Source organism: Molossus molossus, unplaced genomic scaffold, assembly GCF_014108415.1.
Source record: "Molossus molossus isolate mMolMol1 unplaced genomic scaffold, mMolMol1.p scaffold_m16_p_21, whole genome shotgun sequence".
NCBI lineage: Eukaryota > Metazoa > Chordata > Mammalia > Chiroptera > Molossidae > Molossus > Molossus molossus.
In genome coordinates this window covers 10,715,361-10,726,678 of record NW_023425357.1, presented here as the reverse complement: position 1 = coordinate 10,726,678, position 11,318 = coordinate 10,715,361, and the positions used below count along the sequence as shown (strand labels likewise).

Genomic DNA, 11,318 nt, shown 5'->3' with positions numbered 1-11,318 from the left:
CTTGTTTTTCTGGTTTGGGGAGAGGGAGGGCAGAATTCTGGATGCCCACATCCCCCAAAGGTCAACGATCACACAATGATGTCAGGGATGTAGCACAGACTTTATTTCTCCAGTACACGGTCATCCTCCCCCAGAAGCCTGTGGGGAGGAGGCGGGGGCCAAGGGGCTTGCTGTGAGAGTAAGGCACTTGCGGTGGGGGCGAAGGGCCAGCTGGGGGTGACTCAGCTAAGCTGGTCCTCATACTGTTTGCGGAAACAATCACCAGCCGGGAAGAAGTCCCAGCATCTCTCCTGGTACATCTTCCACACATAAGACTCCTAGGGTTGGGGTGGGGAAGAGCAGGTTGGTCATATCTTCAAAAGCTTGATATGGATAAGGGCTTTTTACAGCCACCTGCTGATTGACCCTGTGTGAAAAGTTTATGTCCCTGCCCCCTGTCCTCCCATGAACACCCCCTTACCTGGCCCGTGTGCTCTGTCTCGTCCTTGTTTATCAGGTACATCAGGAAAAACCTGGAGACGAGAGCAGTAGACAGGTCAGGACCATCCTTACCTCCCGAAAAGCTGGCTGGGAATCCACCCACGTGGACACCACACCCGCGTCCCTAACTGGCCAAGGCCCGGTATCCCGCCTCCGGCTGTCTGTCGGTGGCCATACTCCCGCCCTCCTGACTGGCTGGCGGCCCCACACTCACATGTAATTGGCCAGGTTGTGCTCCTCGAGCGTGTGGGTCTCGAACCCGTGGGGCGTCGTATCGAAGTAATCGCTGCCAATGCCACAGATGAAGCACTTGGTCTGTGGATGATGACAGACATACAGTTGAGGCTCATTTGACCCTCCAGGGTCCCATAATCCCTCTGGGTCGCCCCCACACATGACCTACCTCCATATCTTCCTTCACTTGTTCCTGTTGGTCTCGGAGCTCACCAAAAGCGTCAATGATCAGACCTGGAAGGCAGGGCCCAAGTCAGTTCTGTCTACTCACCTCCAAGTCACCCACCTCCCGACTCCCTACTCTCACCCTGCTTCCTAAAAATACTGATACGTAGTGTTTACTGAGCGCTTGTTATGAGCCAGACATGTACTGCCTATGAATTGACTCAATCCTCACAACGACCACACGAGGGTCACATCGTTCATGTCTCCATCTCACAGGTGGAGAAATGGACGCCCAGAGAGGTGACGCGTCCGAGACCTTACAGTAGGGCGAGGCAGAGCCAGGATACGGACCCAAGCAGACTGGATCCTGGGCCCGCACTCTTCAAGGAGCTGGCCGGCCTGTAGGCGCTGAGCCCCTCCCACCACCCCCACCGGCACTGACCCTGGATGATGGCCAGCAGGATGACGATGACGAAGAAGAAGAAGGTGATGTCGAAGACCACGCGGTACAGCTCGTACTCGTCGCCTGCAGGGTCCTCAATCTCATCCCCAATGCCTCCGCCAGCTCGGACACCCACGTACATGTGAAACAAATAGCACTGCCGGGAGACAGAGAGAGGCAGACAGTCACCTCTGATCACCTGGCATTTACACGGGGCCCTGGGCTCATGGGGCAGTGGACAGAGCGATGCCTGAGACAGCCCTGGCCCTGCTCCCACAGGGCTTGCAAACGTGACACCAGATAGTGCCAGTCCAGAGATGACGAGGGTGGGATGGGGACGCACAGGAAGAGGGGGGCAGGGATGAGGAGGGACAGTGTGATCAGGGTGGGATGGGGACGCACAGGAAGAGGGGGGGGCAGGGACGAGGAGGGACAGTGTGATCAGGGTGGGATGGGGACCCACAGGAAGAGGGGGGGCAGGAATGAGGAGGGACAGTGTGATCAGGGCGGGATGGGGATGCACAGGAAGGGGGGGCAGGGATGAGGAGGGACAGTGTGATCAGGGTGGGATGGGGACGCACAGGAAGAGGGGGGGCAGGGACGAGGAGAGACAGTGTGATCAGGGTGGGATGGGGATGCACAGGAAGAGAGGGGGCAGGGATGAGGAGGGACAGTGTGATCAGGGTGGGATGGCAGGAATGAGGAGGGACAGTGTGATCAGGGTGGGATGGGGATGCACAGGAAGGGGGGGCAGGGATGAGGAGGGACAGTGTGATCAGGGTGGGATGGGGACGCACAGGAAGGGGGGGCAGGGATGAGGAGGGACAGTGTGATCAGGGTGGGATGGGGACGCACAGGAAGAGAGGGGGCAGGGATGAGGAGGGACAGTGTGATCAGGGTGGGATGGGGATGCACAGGAAGGGGGGGCAGGGATGAGGAGGGACAGTGTGATCAGGGTGGGATGGGGACGCACAGGAAGGGGGGACAGGGATGAGGAGGGACAGTGTGATCAGGGTGGGATGGGGACGCACAGGAAGAGGGGGGCAGGGACGAGGAGGGACAGTGTGATCAGGGTGGGATGGGGACCCACAGGAAGAGGGGGTGCAGGGATGAGGAGGGACAGTGTGATCAGGGTGGGATGGCGGGGATGAGGTCTGCCCACTGTGATGAGGGTGGGATGGGGGTGTGCAGGAAGCTTGGAAACTTGAATGCCTGGGTGAGCAGGAAGAGGTGACATGTCAGTTGGAACACGAAGCAGGTGTTAAGTGGGAGACAGTGTTCCAGGCAGAGAAAACCACACGCGCTACATCACCATAGGGGAGGAAAGAACATATTTTGCTCCTGTGAGGAACTGAAAGGGGTTCAGTGAGGCTAGAAAACAGAGATGCTGTGAGCAAGACCAGAGAGAGAGAGAGGAGGCCCAACCAATCGCCAGGGAGGGCTTCTGATAGGAGGCAGCACTTCAGTGGGAAGAGAAGCTGCTGCCCTGGCCGGGTTGCTCAGGGGTTGGAGCACAGGTCCACACACCCAAGGGTCACTGGTTCAATTCCCCGTCAAGGGCACGTACCTGGGTTGCAGGTTCAATCTCTAGCCCTGGTTGGGTCATGTTTGGGAGGCAACCAATGTGTCTCTCTCTCTCTCTCTCTTTCTCTCTCTCTCTCTCTCTCTCTCACTCCCCCCCCCTCCCTCCTTCCCTTCCACTCTCTCTAAGGGGTGTGCGCACAGGGCCAGAGTGGGAGGCAGAGAGGATGTCAGAAGTTTGGGTTGGGAGGAAACACATGGTCTTAGGGGAAGTGAAAGAATCAGGCAGCTGGAGAGCAAAAAGCAAGAAAGACTGTGGTTAGATTCAGGCAGGGCCAGCTTTTCCCTGCTTTGTAAGCCACGGCGAGGGGATTTCGTTTTATCCACATGGCATTAGGGAGCCACTAGAAGGCTATGTGCAGAGCTGGGGACATTGTCTGTCTGGAGCTTGGGAGAGACTTTATACTTGTTCTTTCTGTGTCCCCAGGAAGTGAGATAACTCAGCTTTCTTGGGTAACAGCTTAGTCCTGTGATGGGAACAAGGCTATGAGTAGGAAGACCAGGTCTGGTGGGGTCTCAAATGCCAGGTTGAGGAGCTGGACTGAGTCCCGAGAGCATGGTGCCAGATTATAGGACATTTTCTCAGACGAAAGCCTGAAATGGTTCTTTCAGCTGTGTCTCATGCCTCAAGTAGGTTAAACTCCATTTAGGTTATGACCGCCATCATTATAATAAAAAAAGAAAATGGGAACATGAGACATGCTGGTACTTTGGTGAAACTTCTAATTATAGATCATGACATTTATGTAACCCTCAACACATGCCAGGCACTGTTGTCAGATATTTAAACCCAAGATGGTCAGGGAGCGTCTCTGAGTCCTAAAAGTAACCCACGTCTGGCCGGTGTGGCTCAGTGGTTGAGCATTGATCCATGTACCAAGAGGTCACCAGTTTGATTCCCAGTCAGGGCACATGCCCAAGTTGTGGGCTGAATCCCCAGTGGGGGGCATGCAGGAGGCAGCCAATCGATGTTCTCTCACTGATGATTCTATCTCTCTCTCCCTCTCACTTCCTCTCTCTAAAATCAAAGAAAAAAAAAAATTAAAAGCAACCCAAGGCTGTAGTAGCACTGGGGACTCTACCCCTAGGTGCTACTGTACATCCAGGTGGCAACCTCAGAGCATGGGGAGGCTGAGTAGCCTAACCAAGAGCACATGGCTGGGACAAAGTCTCAGGGACACTTTGCCTGAGTGCCTTTCCAATAAGAATTGCTTTGGCCCTGGCCAGTTTGGCTCAGCGGATGGAGCGCCGACCTGCGGTCCAGAGAGACCCGGGTTCGGTTCCCGCTAGGGGCATGTACCTCGGTTGCAGTTTGTCCCCGGCCCTGGTTGGTCATGCGGGTGGCAGCCACTCGATGTGTCCCTTTCACATCGATGTTTCTCTCTCTCTTCCTCTCTCTCCCTCCCGCTCTGTCTGAATAAAGAATGGAAAAAAGTCCTCCGGTGAGGATAAAAAGAAAAAAGAATCGCTTTGAAGACTCAGGTAATAGCGCACCAGAGGCTCACATTTACTGAGCACTGTGACCTGTGCTGCTCAAAGGACCTCACAAGCATCAGCTCACTGAACCCTCCCAGTAAGCCCGAGAGCAGGTGATATCTATGATTATCCCCCTTACAGAGGAGAAAACAAAGGGCCAGAGATGGTTAAGTCACTGGCCCAAGAGTGTTGGGGGAGGGGCTTACTGTCATCATGTCATCGCACTTCATGTCAGGCTCATCCTCATCCTCGCTCTTGTTGTAGAACTTTCGGAAGAAGTTGAAGGCCACCACGGTGTACAAGTACACCACCACCGCCAGGAGGCCTACGGTCATCACCAGCTGGGGACAGGCAGGGGCAGGTCAGCTCCGAGCTCGGCTTGCCCCTCCCCCATGCCCAGCCTTCTCTGTCCTTACTTGTGGCCTGCTCCCGGGGTCTCACTACACACACCCACCCTGGCTTAGTGGCCCAGCCTTGCCCCTGGCTCCTCCACCCCTACTCGGACTTCCAGCTGGCCCCTGCCAGGCTCACACGCCGCGGGCAGGTCCTCCCCACACCTGCTTCCCGTTGTGGGTGACGGAGGAGAGGATGGTGCGCAGCGTCTTGACTCCCATGGCAATGTCCAGGAGGTGGGCAGCGAAGAAGAAGTTGTTGTAGTGCCCCAGGAGGGACATGACCATGTACCAGCCCAGGTACAGGAAGGACTGTGGGCACACAGACTTGGGGGTCAGGGAGCATGCAGGGATTTGTGGGGAGCACTCTGGGAAACAGGACACCCAGGGGTTCTGGGAACATCTGAGAGGGCTGGGAGTGCTCTGGGGGTCAGGGTGCCATCTCTGGCTGGGAGGACTTGGAGGATAGGGAGCATTCTGGTTGAGGAGCCATAATGGAGAAAGTTGGGGAACCCTCTGCAGAAAAACTTAGTCTGGAAGTTAAACAGCACCCTGGGTGACCAAGAACCTTGGGGGTGGCAGAGGTTACCCTAGGATCCAAGGTGCACAGGGGCTCGGGAGTCAGTCCCTGGTCAGGGATACCTAGGGTAGAGTCCCCAGTGCTACCAGGGCCATTTTCCTGCAGCTCCCTCCCCCCGACTGACCCCTCCTCACATTGTCTGTGAAGATGACCCCGAACTTCCAGATCTGGTACTTGATGTCGATGGACATGAGCCTGTGCGGGTGGGGAGAAGAGGGATGGCCAGAAGCTCAAGGGTTAGACCCTGGCCAAGGCCCTGCCCGCCCGAGGCCTGCTTGGGGTTGTCTAGGGCTCACCAGGTAAGCAGCCCAGGCGGTGGTTCAGGCTTGCGCTCATTGTGGACTGTGATCTCCAGCGAAGCCAGGTCCATGCCCAGCAGTTCGGCGATCCGCTCCCGCCCATAGATGTCCCCGTGCTTGTCCAGTACCTGCACAGAAGAGTGTGGGCCATGCAGACATGGAGTTGGGGGCCATGCAGACATGGGGTAGGGGGGCCATGCAGACATGGAGTAGGGGGCCATGCAGACATGGAGTGGGGGGGCCATGCAGACATGGGGTAGGGGGCCATGCAGACATGGAGTGGGGGGGCCATGCAGACATGGGGTAGGGGGCCATGCAGACATGGAGTGGGGGGCCATGCAGACATGGGGTAGGGGGCCATGCAGACATGGGGTAGGGGGCCATGCAGACATGGGGTAGGGGGCCATGCAGACATGGGGTAGGGGGGGCCATGCAGACATGGAGTAGGGGGCCATGCAGACATGGGGTAGGGGGCCATGCAGACATGGAGTGGGGGGCCATGCAGACACAGGGTAGGGGGGCCATGCAGACATGGAGTAAGGGGCCATGTAGACATGGGGTAGGGGGCCATGCAGACATGGAGTAAGGGGCCATGTAGACATGGGGTAGGGGGCCATGCAGACATGGAGTAAGGGGCCATGCAGACATGGAGTAAGGGGCCATGTAGACATGGGGTAGGGGGCCATGCAGACATGGAGTAAGGGGCCATGCAGACATGGAGTAAGGGGCCATGCAGACATGGGGTAGGGGGCCATGCAGACATGGAATAAGGGGCCATGTAGACATGGGGTAGGGGGCCATGCAGACATGGAGTAAGGGGCCATGTAGACATGGGGTAGGGGGCCATGCAGACATGGAGTAAGGGGCCATGCAGACATGGAGTAAGGGGCCATGTAGACATGGGGTAGGGGGCCATGCAGACATGGGGTAAGGGGCCATGTAGACATGGAGTAAGGGGCCATGTAGACATGGGGTAGGGGGCCATGTAGACATGGAGTAAGGGGCCATGTAGACATGGAGTAAGGGGCCATGCAGACATGGAGTAAGGGGCCATGTAGACATGGGGTAGGGGGCCATGCAGACATGGAGTAAGGGGCCATGCAGACATGGGGTAGGGGGCCATGCAGACATGGAGTAGGGGAGGCCATGGCCAGCGTAGGGGGTTCTGGGGACACTCAGAACTTTGTATGAGAAATTGGAGGTGCATTTTTCTAGGGAGAAGGGCCAGAGCTTTCTTTGGATCTCAAAAGGAGGGTCCAAGAGTGATAAAGGTCCAGCTGATTCATTAGCCAAATTAATTGGGATAATTTCTTATTATTAAGTAGGTAGGCAAGGAATCATATATAACTGGGCCCCTTGTTTTTTACAAACTTATCTCCTCCACTCACCCCCTCACTCACTCTGCTATACATACCAACCTCCTCACAGTTCCTTAAATACGACAAGCACACTCCTGCCTCAGGGCCTTTGCACTGGCTGTTCCCGCTGCCTAGGATTCTTCCCCCCGATTTCTACCTGGCTCAGCCCTCACTTTCTTATTAATTAGCATGCCCTTTCCTGACCGCCCTACATGAAAGACCACCCTCTCTGGGCCAACACACACCTCTTCACTGCCTTTTTTCCTTCTAGAACATTTATCACCACCTGAGTGCAATAAATGTGTTTATCAGATGTCTTTCCAACTCGAGTATCAGAATTACTGTTGTGTTTACTGCTAAATTCCAGGTCTCTAAAATGGTTCTTGGCATACAGTAGATGCCCCGTGAATGTTTGTTGAGTGAATAAATGATGGTAACCACCAACACTTATCTAGGGTTTTCCTTTCTGCCAGATGCTGCTCACATAGTAGGTAATATCATCTTTACAAAACCCTATGGAGTCAGCCCTCTTTTGTTAAGCAGTCTGAATACGAGGGAAACTGAGGCACAGGCAGGTTGATACTGCCAGGAGCAGAGAAGCAGGCATGCTTAAAAGAGTATGCCTCACTTCCTCCCTCAAAACTAGCATCTATGGAGCACTTACTCTGTGCCGGGCACTACGCCATGCTCACTGCCTGCATCATCTCATCAGAGAGAGGGACGGTGATTATCATGCCCATTTCCAGATGGGCAAACTGAGTGCCCCTTGTCCAAGGTTGCACACAAAGCAAGTCCTTGACAGGGCTGGGATGGCCCAGTGGCAGCAAGGGACACAGCCCCGGAGGCCCTGCCCCTCCCCCCATGCTCTCACCTTCCGCTTGACAAACTTGTCCCAGTAGTTGCTGGGGAAAGACCTGTCGAGAGAGACAGAGAGACCACGAGATATCAGGGCGAGAGGGAATACGAGCCACCAGACAGGCCAGGGTGGTTTGAAACCTCAGTGTTTTTCTTACAGGGGACCCCACACTCTCACTTTGGGTCTGGCTCTAAAGACCCAGGCCTGGTGAAGTTCATCTCAGGCCAACCATTATCCACACTGCTGTCTTTTGCTGGAGCCCAGGGGAGGCAGGGGACTTGGATTCAGAGCCCAGATGGATGAAAAGACCCAGAATGCACTCAGCAGGGAGGACTCCTGGCCAGCAGCCGGGTCCTGCTCCATCTCCAGGGAGCGGTGTCCTCTCTCACCCAGTCTCCCCGAGTACACCCAGTCTCCCCGAGTACACCCTTGCTCCCCGACACAACAGGTAATCCAGGCTCCTCGTGCATGTACCCGGCCCAGCCCTGAAACCTGCCACTTCTTCAAGGATCTTGGTTCCTTTTTGTGGCAAGTGGTATTTAGAAGACAAGGTCTTGGGCAAATACTATTTTATTTTATTTTTTTCTGAAATTGTATTATGCCTTTGTTTTTATTTATTTATTTTTTTATCCTCACCCGAGGACATTTTTCGATATTTTGTTCAGATAGAGTGGAAGAGAGAGAGAGAAACATTGACATGAAAGGGACACATCGAGTGGTCGCCACCCACACGACCCAACCAGGGCCGGGGACAAACTGCAACCGAGGTACATGCCCTTAGCGGGAACCGAACCCGGGTCTCTCTGGACCACAGGCCGACGCTTTAACCGCTGAGCCAAACTGGCCAGGGCTATGCCTTTGTTTTTAAAATCTGTTTATTGCCTGACTCCACTGAGATAAAAGCTCTGTGAAGGGAAGGTCTCTGGCTCGCTGCTCTAGGACCCGGGGAAGCAAGCCATTGCCTGTCAATAGTGTCGCTGAGTGAATGAAAGAGAAAATATGTTAAGTGAAGCCCATGAAAAACATGTCAGCAGCAAATGCCTAACAAGAGGGCCGAAAAATGTGAAGAACCAGCAATGACAATTTGCTAGAAGTGTGCTAATACAAATTCATGCATAATGGGTAATTTTTATAATTTGTGGACAATACGTAATTCATTTTTTTTATCCTCACCCGAGGACATTTAAAAAAAAAACACCTTTTTTTTCTTTATTGGTTTTAGAGAAAGAGGGAGAGAGAGAGAGAAACATCAATGAGAGAGAACATCGATTGGCCGCCTCCTGCACACCCCCCACTGGGGATCGGGCCCACAACCTGGGCATGTGCCCTGACCAGGAATCTAATCGGCCACCTCTTGGTGCATGGGTTGATGCTCAACCCCTGAGCCACAGTGGCCAGGCCCGAGGATATTTTTGCATTTATCTTCAGATAGAGCGGGAGGGAAAGAGGGAGGAAGAGAGAGAGAGAGAAACATCGATGTGGGAGAGACACATCGACTGGCTGCCACCCACACGACCCCAACTGGGGCCAGGGACAAACTGCAACCGAGGTACGTGCCTGTAGTGGGAACTGAACCCGGGTCTCTCTGGTCCACGGGCTGACGCTCTAACCGCTGGGCCAAACCGGCCAGGGCTACGTAATTCATTTTTAAAAAATCCAGACTCAGATGAGCTCATGTACTTGAAAATAATTAGAACAAAATATAAATCTGTCCACACAGCAACTCCCTTTCTCTAGATGTGCTCAATAACTTCTGTGGAGTCTCCGCTAGACGACTGAGCTCCCCCTCCCTCTTTTACGGGCAGACACTATTTTAAACAGATGCATCTCTGCCTTTTTGTTAAGCGCATGTACTTGAATGTGTGTGAGTTAAATGTGCCTTTGTTGGTGACGGTGAGTGTGAAGGATGGGATTGGTGTAGCTTCTCTCCCTCCTCACACCACCCACACTAGGCAGGACCCCGTAATAAAACTACTTCCATCCTCATCTAGAACTCACTGTGCCTCACAAACAATATTAACTCATTTCATCGTTAGGAGATCCTCTGGGGTCGGTGTTGTTATTTATCCCCACTTTACAGATGAAGAAGCTGAGGCCCAGAGAGGCTACGTGACTTGACCAAGAATGATCAGCTAGGGTGTGGCCCACCCCAGGTTCCAATCTGACCTGATGTTCTTATTCTAAAGACATCTCCCCTCGCCCTGGCCGGTTTGGCTCAGCGGTTAGAGCGTCAGCCTGCGGTCCAGAGAGACCCGGGTTCGGTTCCCGCTAAGGGCATGTACCTTGGCTGCAGTTTTTCCCCGGCCCAACCAGGGCTGTGTGGGTGGCGGCCACTCGATGTGTCCCTTTCACATCGATGTTTCTCTCTCTTCCTCTCTCTCCTTCCCGCTCTATCTGAGTAAAAAATGGAAAAATGTCCTCGGGTGAGGATAAAAAATAAAAAAATAAAAATAAATTAAAAAAAAAAAAAAGACATCTCCCCTCTAATGATGTCGCCCTCTCCCCGCATGGACACGTGAAATGGGACTAGATCCGGGGTGAGGGTGGGGGATGGGCTGGAAGTGCACATCGGGGGTCCAGAGGCCCACCACATTGCTCTCACACACCCTCATTCCCTCTCTGGGCTCCATTTAAAAACCAAATGATTTCACGTTTCCCACTCATGGCATCTGGGTGAGAACCCCACCCGGGGGCTGGGTTTAAAATGCAAGTGCCTGGCCTCCACCCCAGACTTCCTAAACCAGAATCTCCAAGGCCAGGGCCCAGGAGTCTCCATATGTCACCAGCACCCCTACTTGAGTGCCCAGGAAATGTGTCTACGCGACAGAGAGGAAGACCCAGGCTTGGGGAGAACGAGGCAGGGCTGGCAGTGACTGAAACCCTGGACTTTTGAGGAGGCTGGGACCGAGGGGAAACCTGCTCCCCTCACCCACCCGGGGCTGGGGGCTGCCCTTACGGCGTGTTAAGCACCAGTCGGTCCCACTGCCCCTTCACATCGTCGTCCTCAGGCTGCTCGGTGATGTAGAGCCCGTCAAACTCCAGCTTCCGGGCCAGCTCCTTCTCCCGCTTAAAGATCACCAGGGGCACCTGGATTGTGCAGGAAGGCAAAGGGGCTGGCGACAGGCACCTCGGGAGACCGCAGCCTCAGCAGGCGCCCGGAGATCTTTTGGAGCCTGTGTGAGCCCCCAGGTCAGAGGAGCCTCCCAGAGTCCTCGGGTAGTGATGGGGAAGCACGGGCAGAGGGGTCAGGGCTGGGATGGGAGAAAACGGGAGAGCCCAGAGGCGGTGCCTGCTGCAGCCTGGGGCTTCCCTAGGGAGGGAGGTCTGAACTCAGAGGTAGGTACAAGGAGGAGTAAGCAGGGCAAAGCATTCAGGCAGAGGGAACAGCATATGCAAAAGTTCTAAGCCAAAAGAACTCTGTTCATCTAATTGTTAAATATCAAGATTGGCTAAAA

At 54.6% G+C, this 11,318-nt stretch overlaps 1 protein-coding gene across 5 annotated transcripts in view; it reads right to left on the bottom strand.

Annotated features, from left to right (window-relative positions):
- Positions 1–81: 81 nt before the first annotated feature.
- RYR1 (ryanodine receptor 1) overlaps positions 82–11,318 on the bottom strand; it is a 118,950-nt gene continuing 107,713 nt past the window's right edge. For all 5 annotated transcript variants that reach the window (XM_036276091.1, XM_036276092.1, XM_036276089.1 and 2 more), the window contains 11 exons: positions 10,820–10,950; positions 7,879–7,921; positions 5,647–5,777; positions 5,485–5,545; positions 4,936–5,082; positions 4,585–4,719; positions 1,322–1,478; positions 884–948; positions 695–795; positions 461–512; positions 82–317 (listed from right to left, as the gene is read on the bottom strand). In XM_036276091.1, the coding sequence (XP_036131984.1) occupies positions 222–317; positions 461–512; positions 695–795; positions 884–948; positions 1,322–1,478; positions 4,585–4,719; positions 4,936–5,082; positions 5,485–5,545; positions 5,647–5,777; positions 7,879–7,921; positions 10,820–10,950 (1,119 nt within the window). In that variant the 3' untranslated portion in view covers positions 82–221. The remainder of the gene's footprint in view (positions 318–460; positions 513–694; positions 796–883; positions 949–1,321; positions 1,479–4,584; positions 4,720–4,935; positions 5,083–5,484; positions 5,546–5,646; positions 5,778–7,878; positions 7,922–10,819; positions 10,951–11,318) is intronic.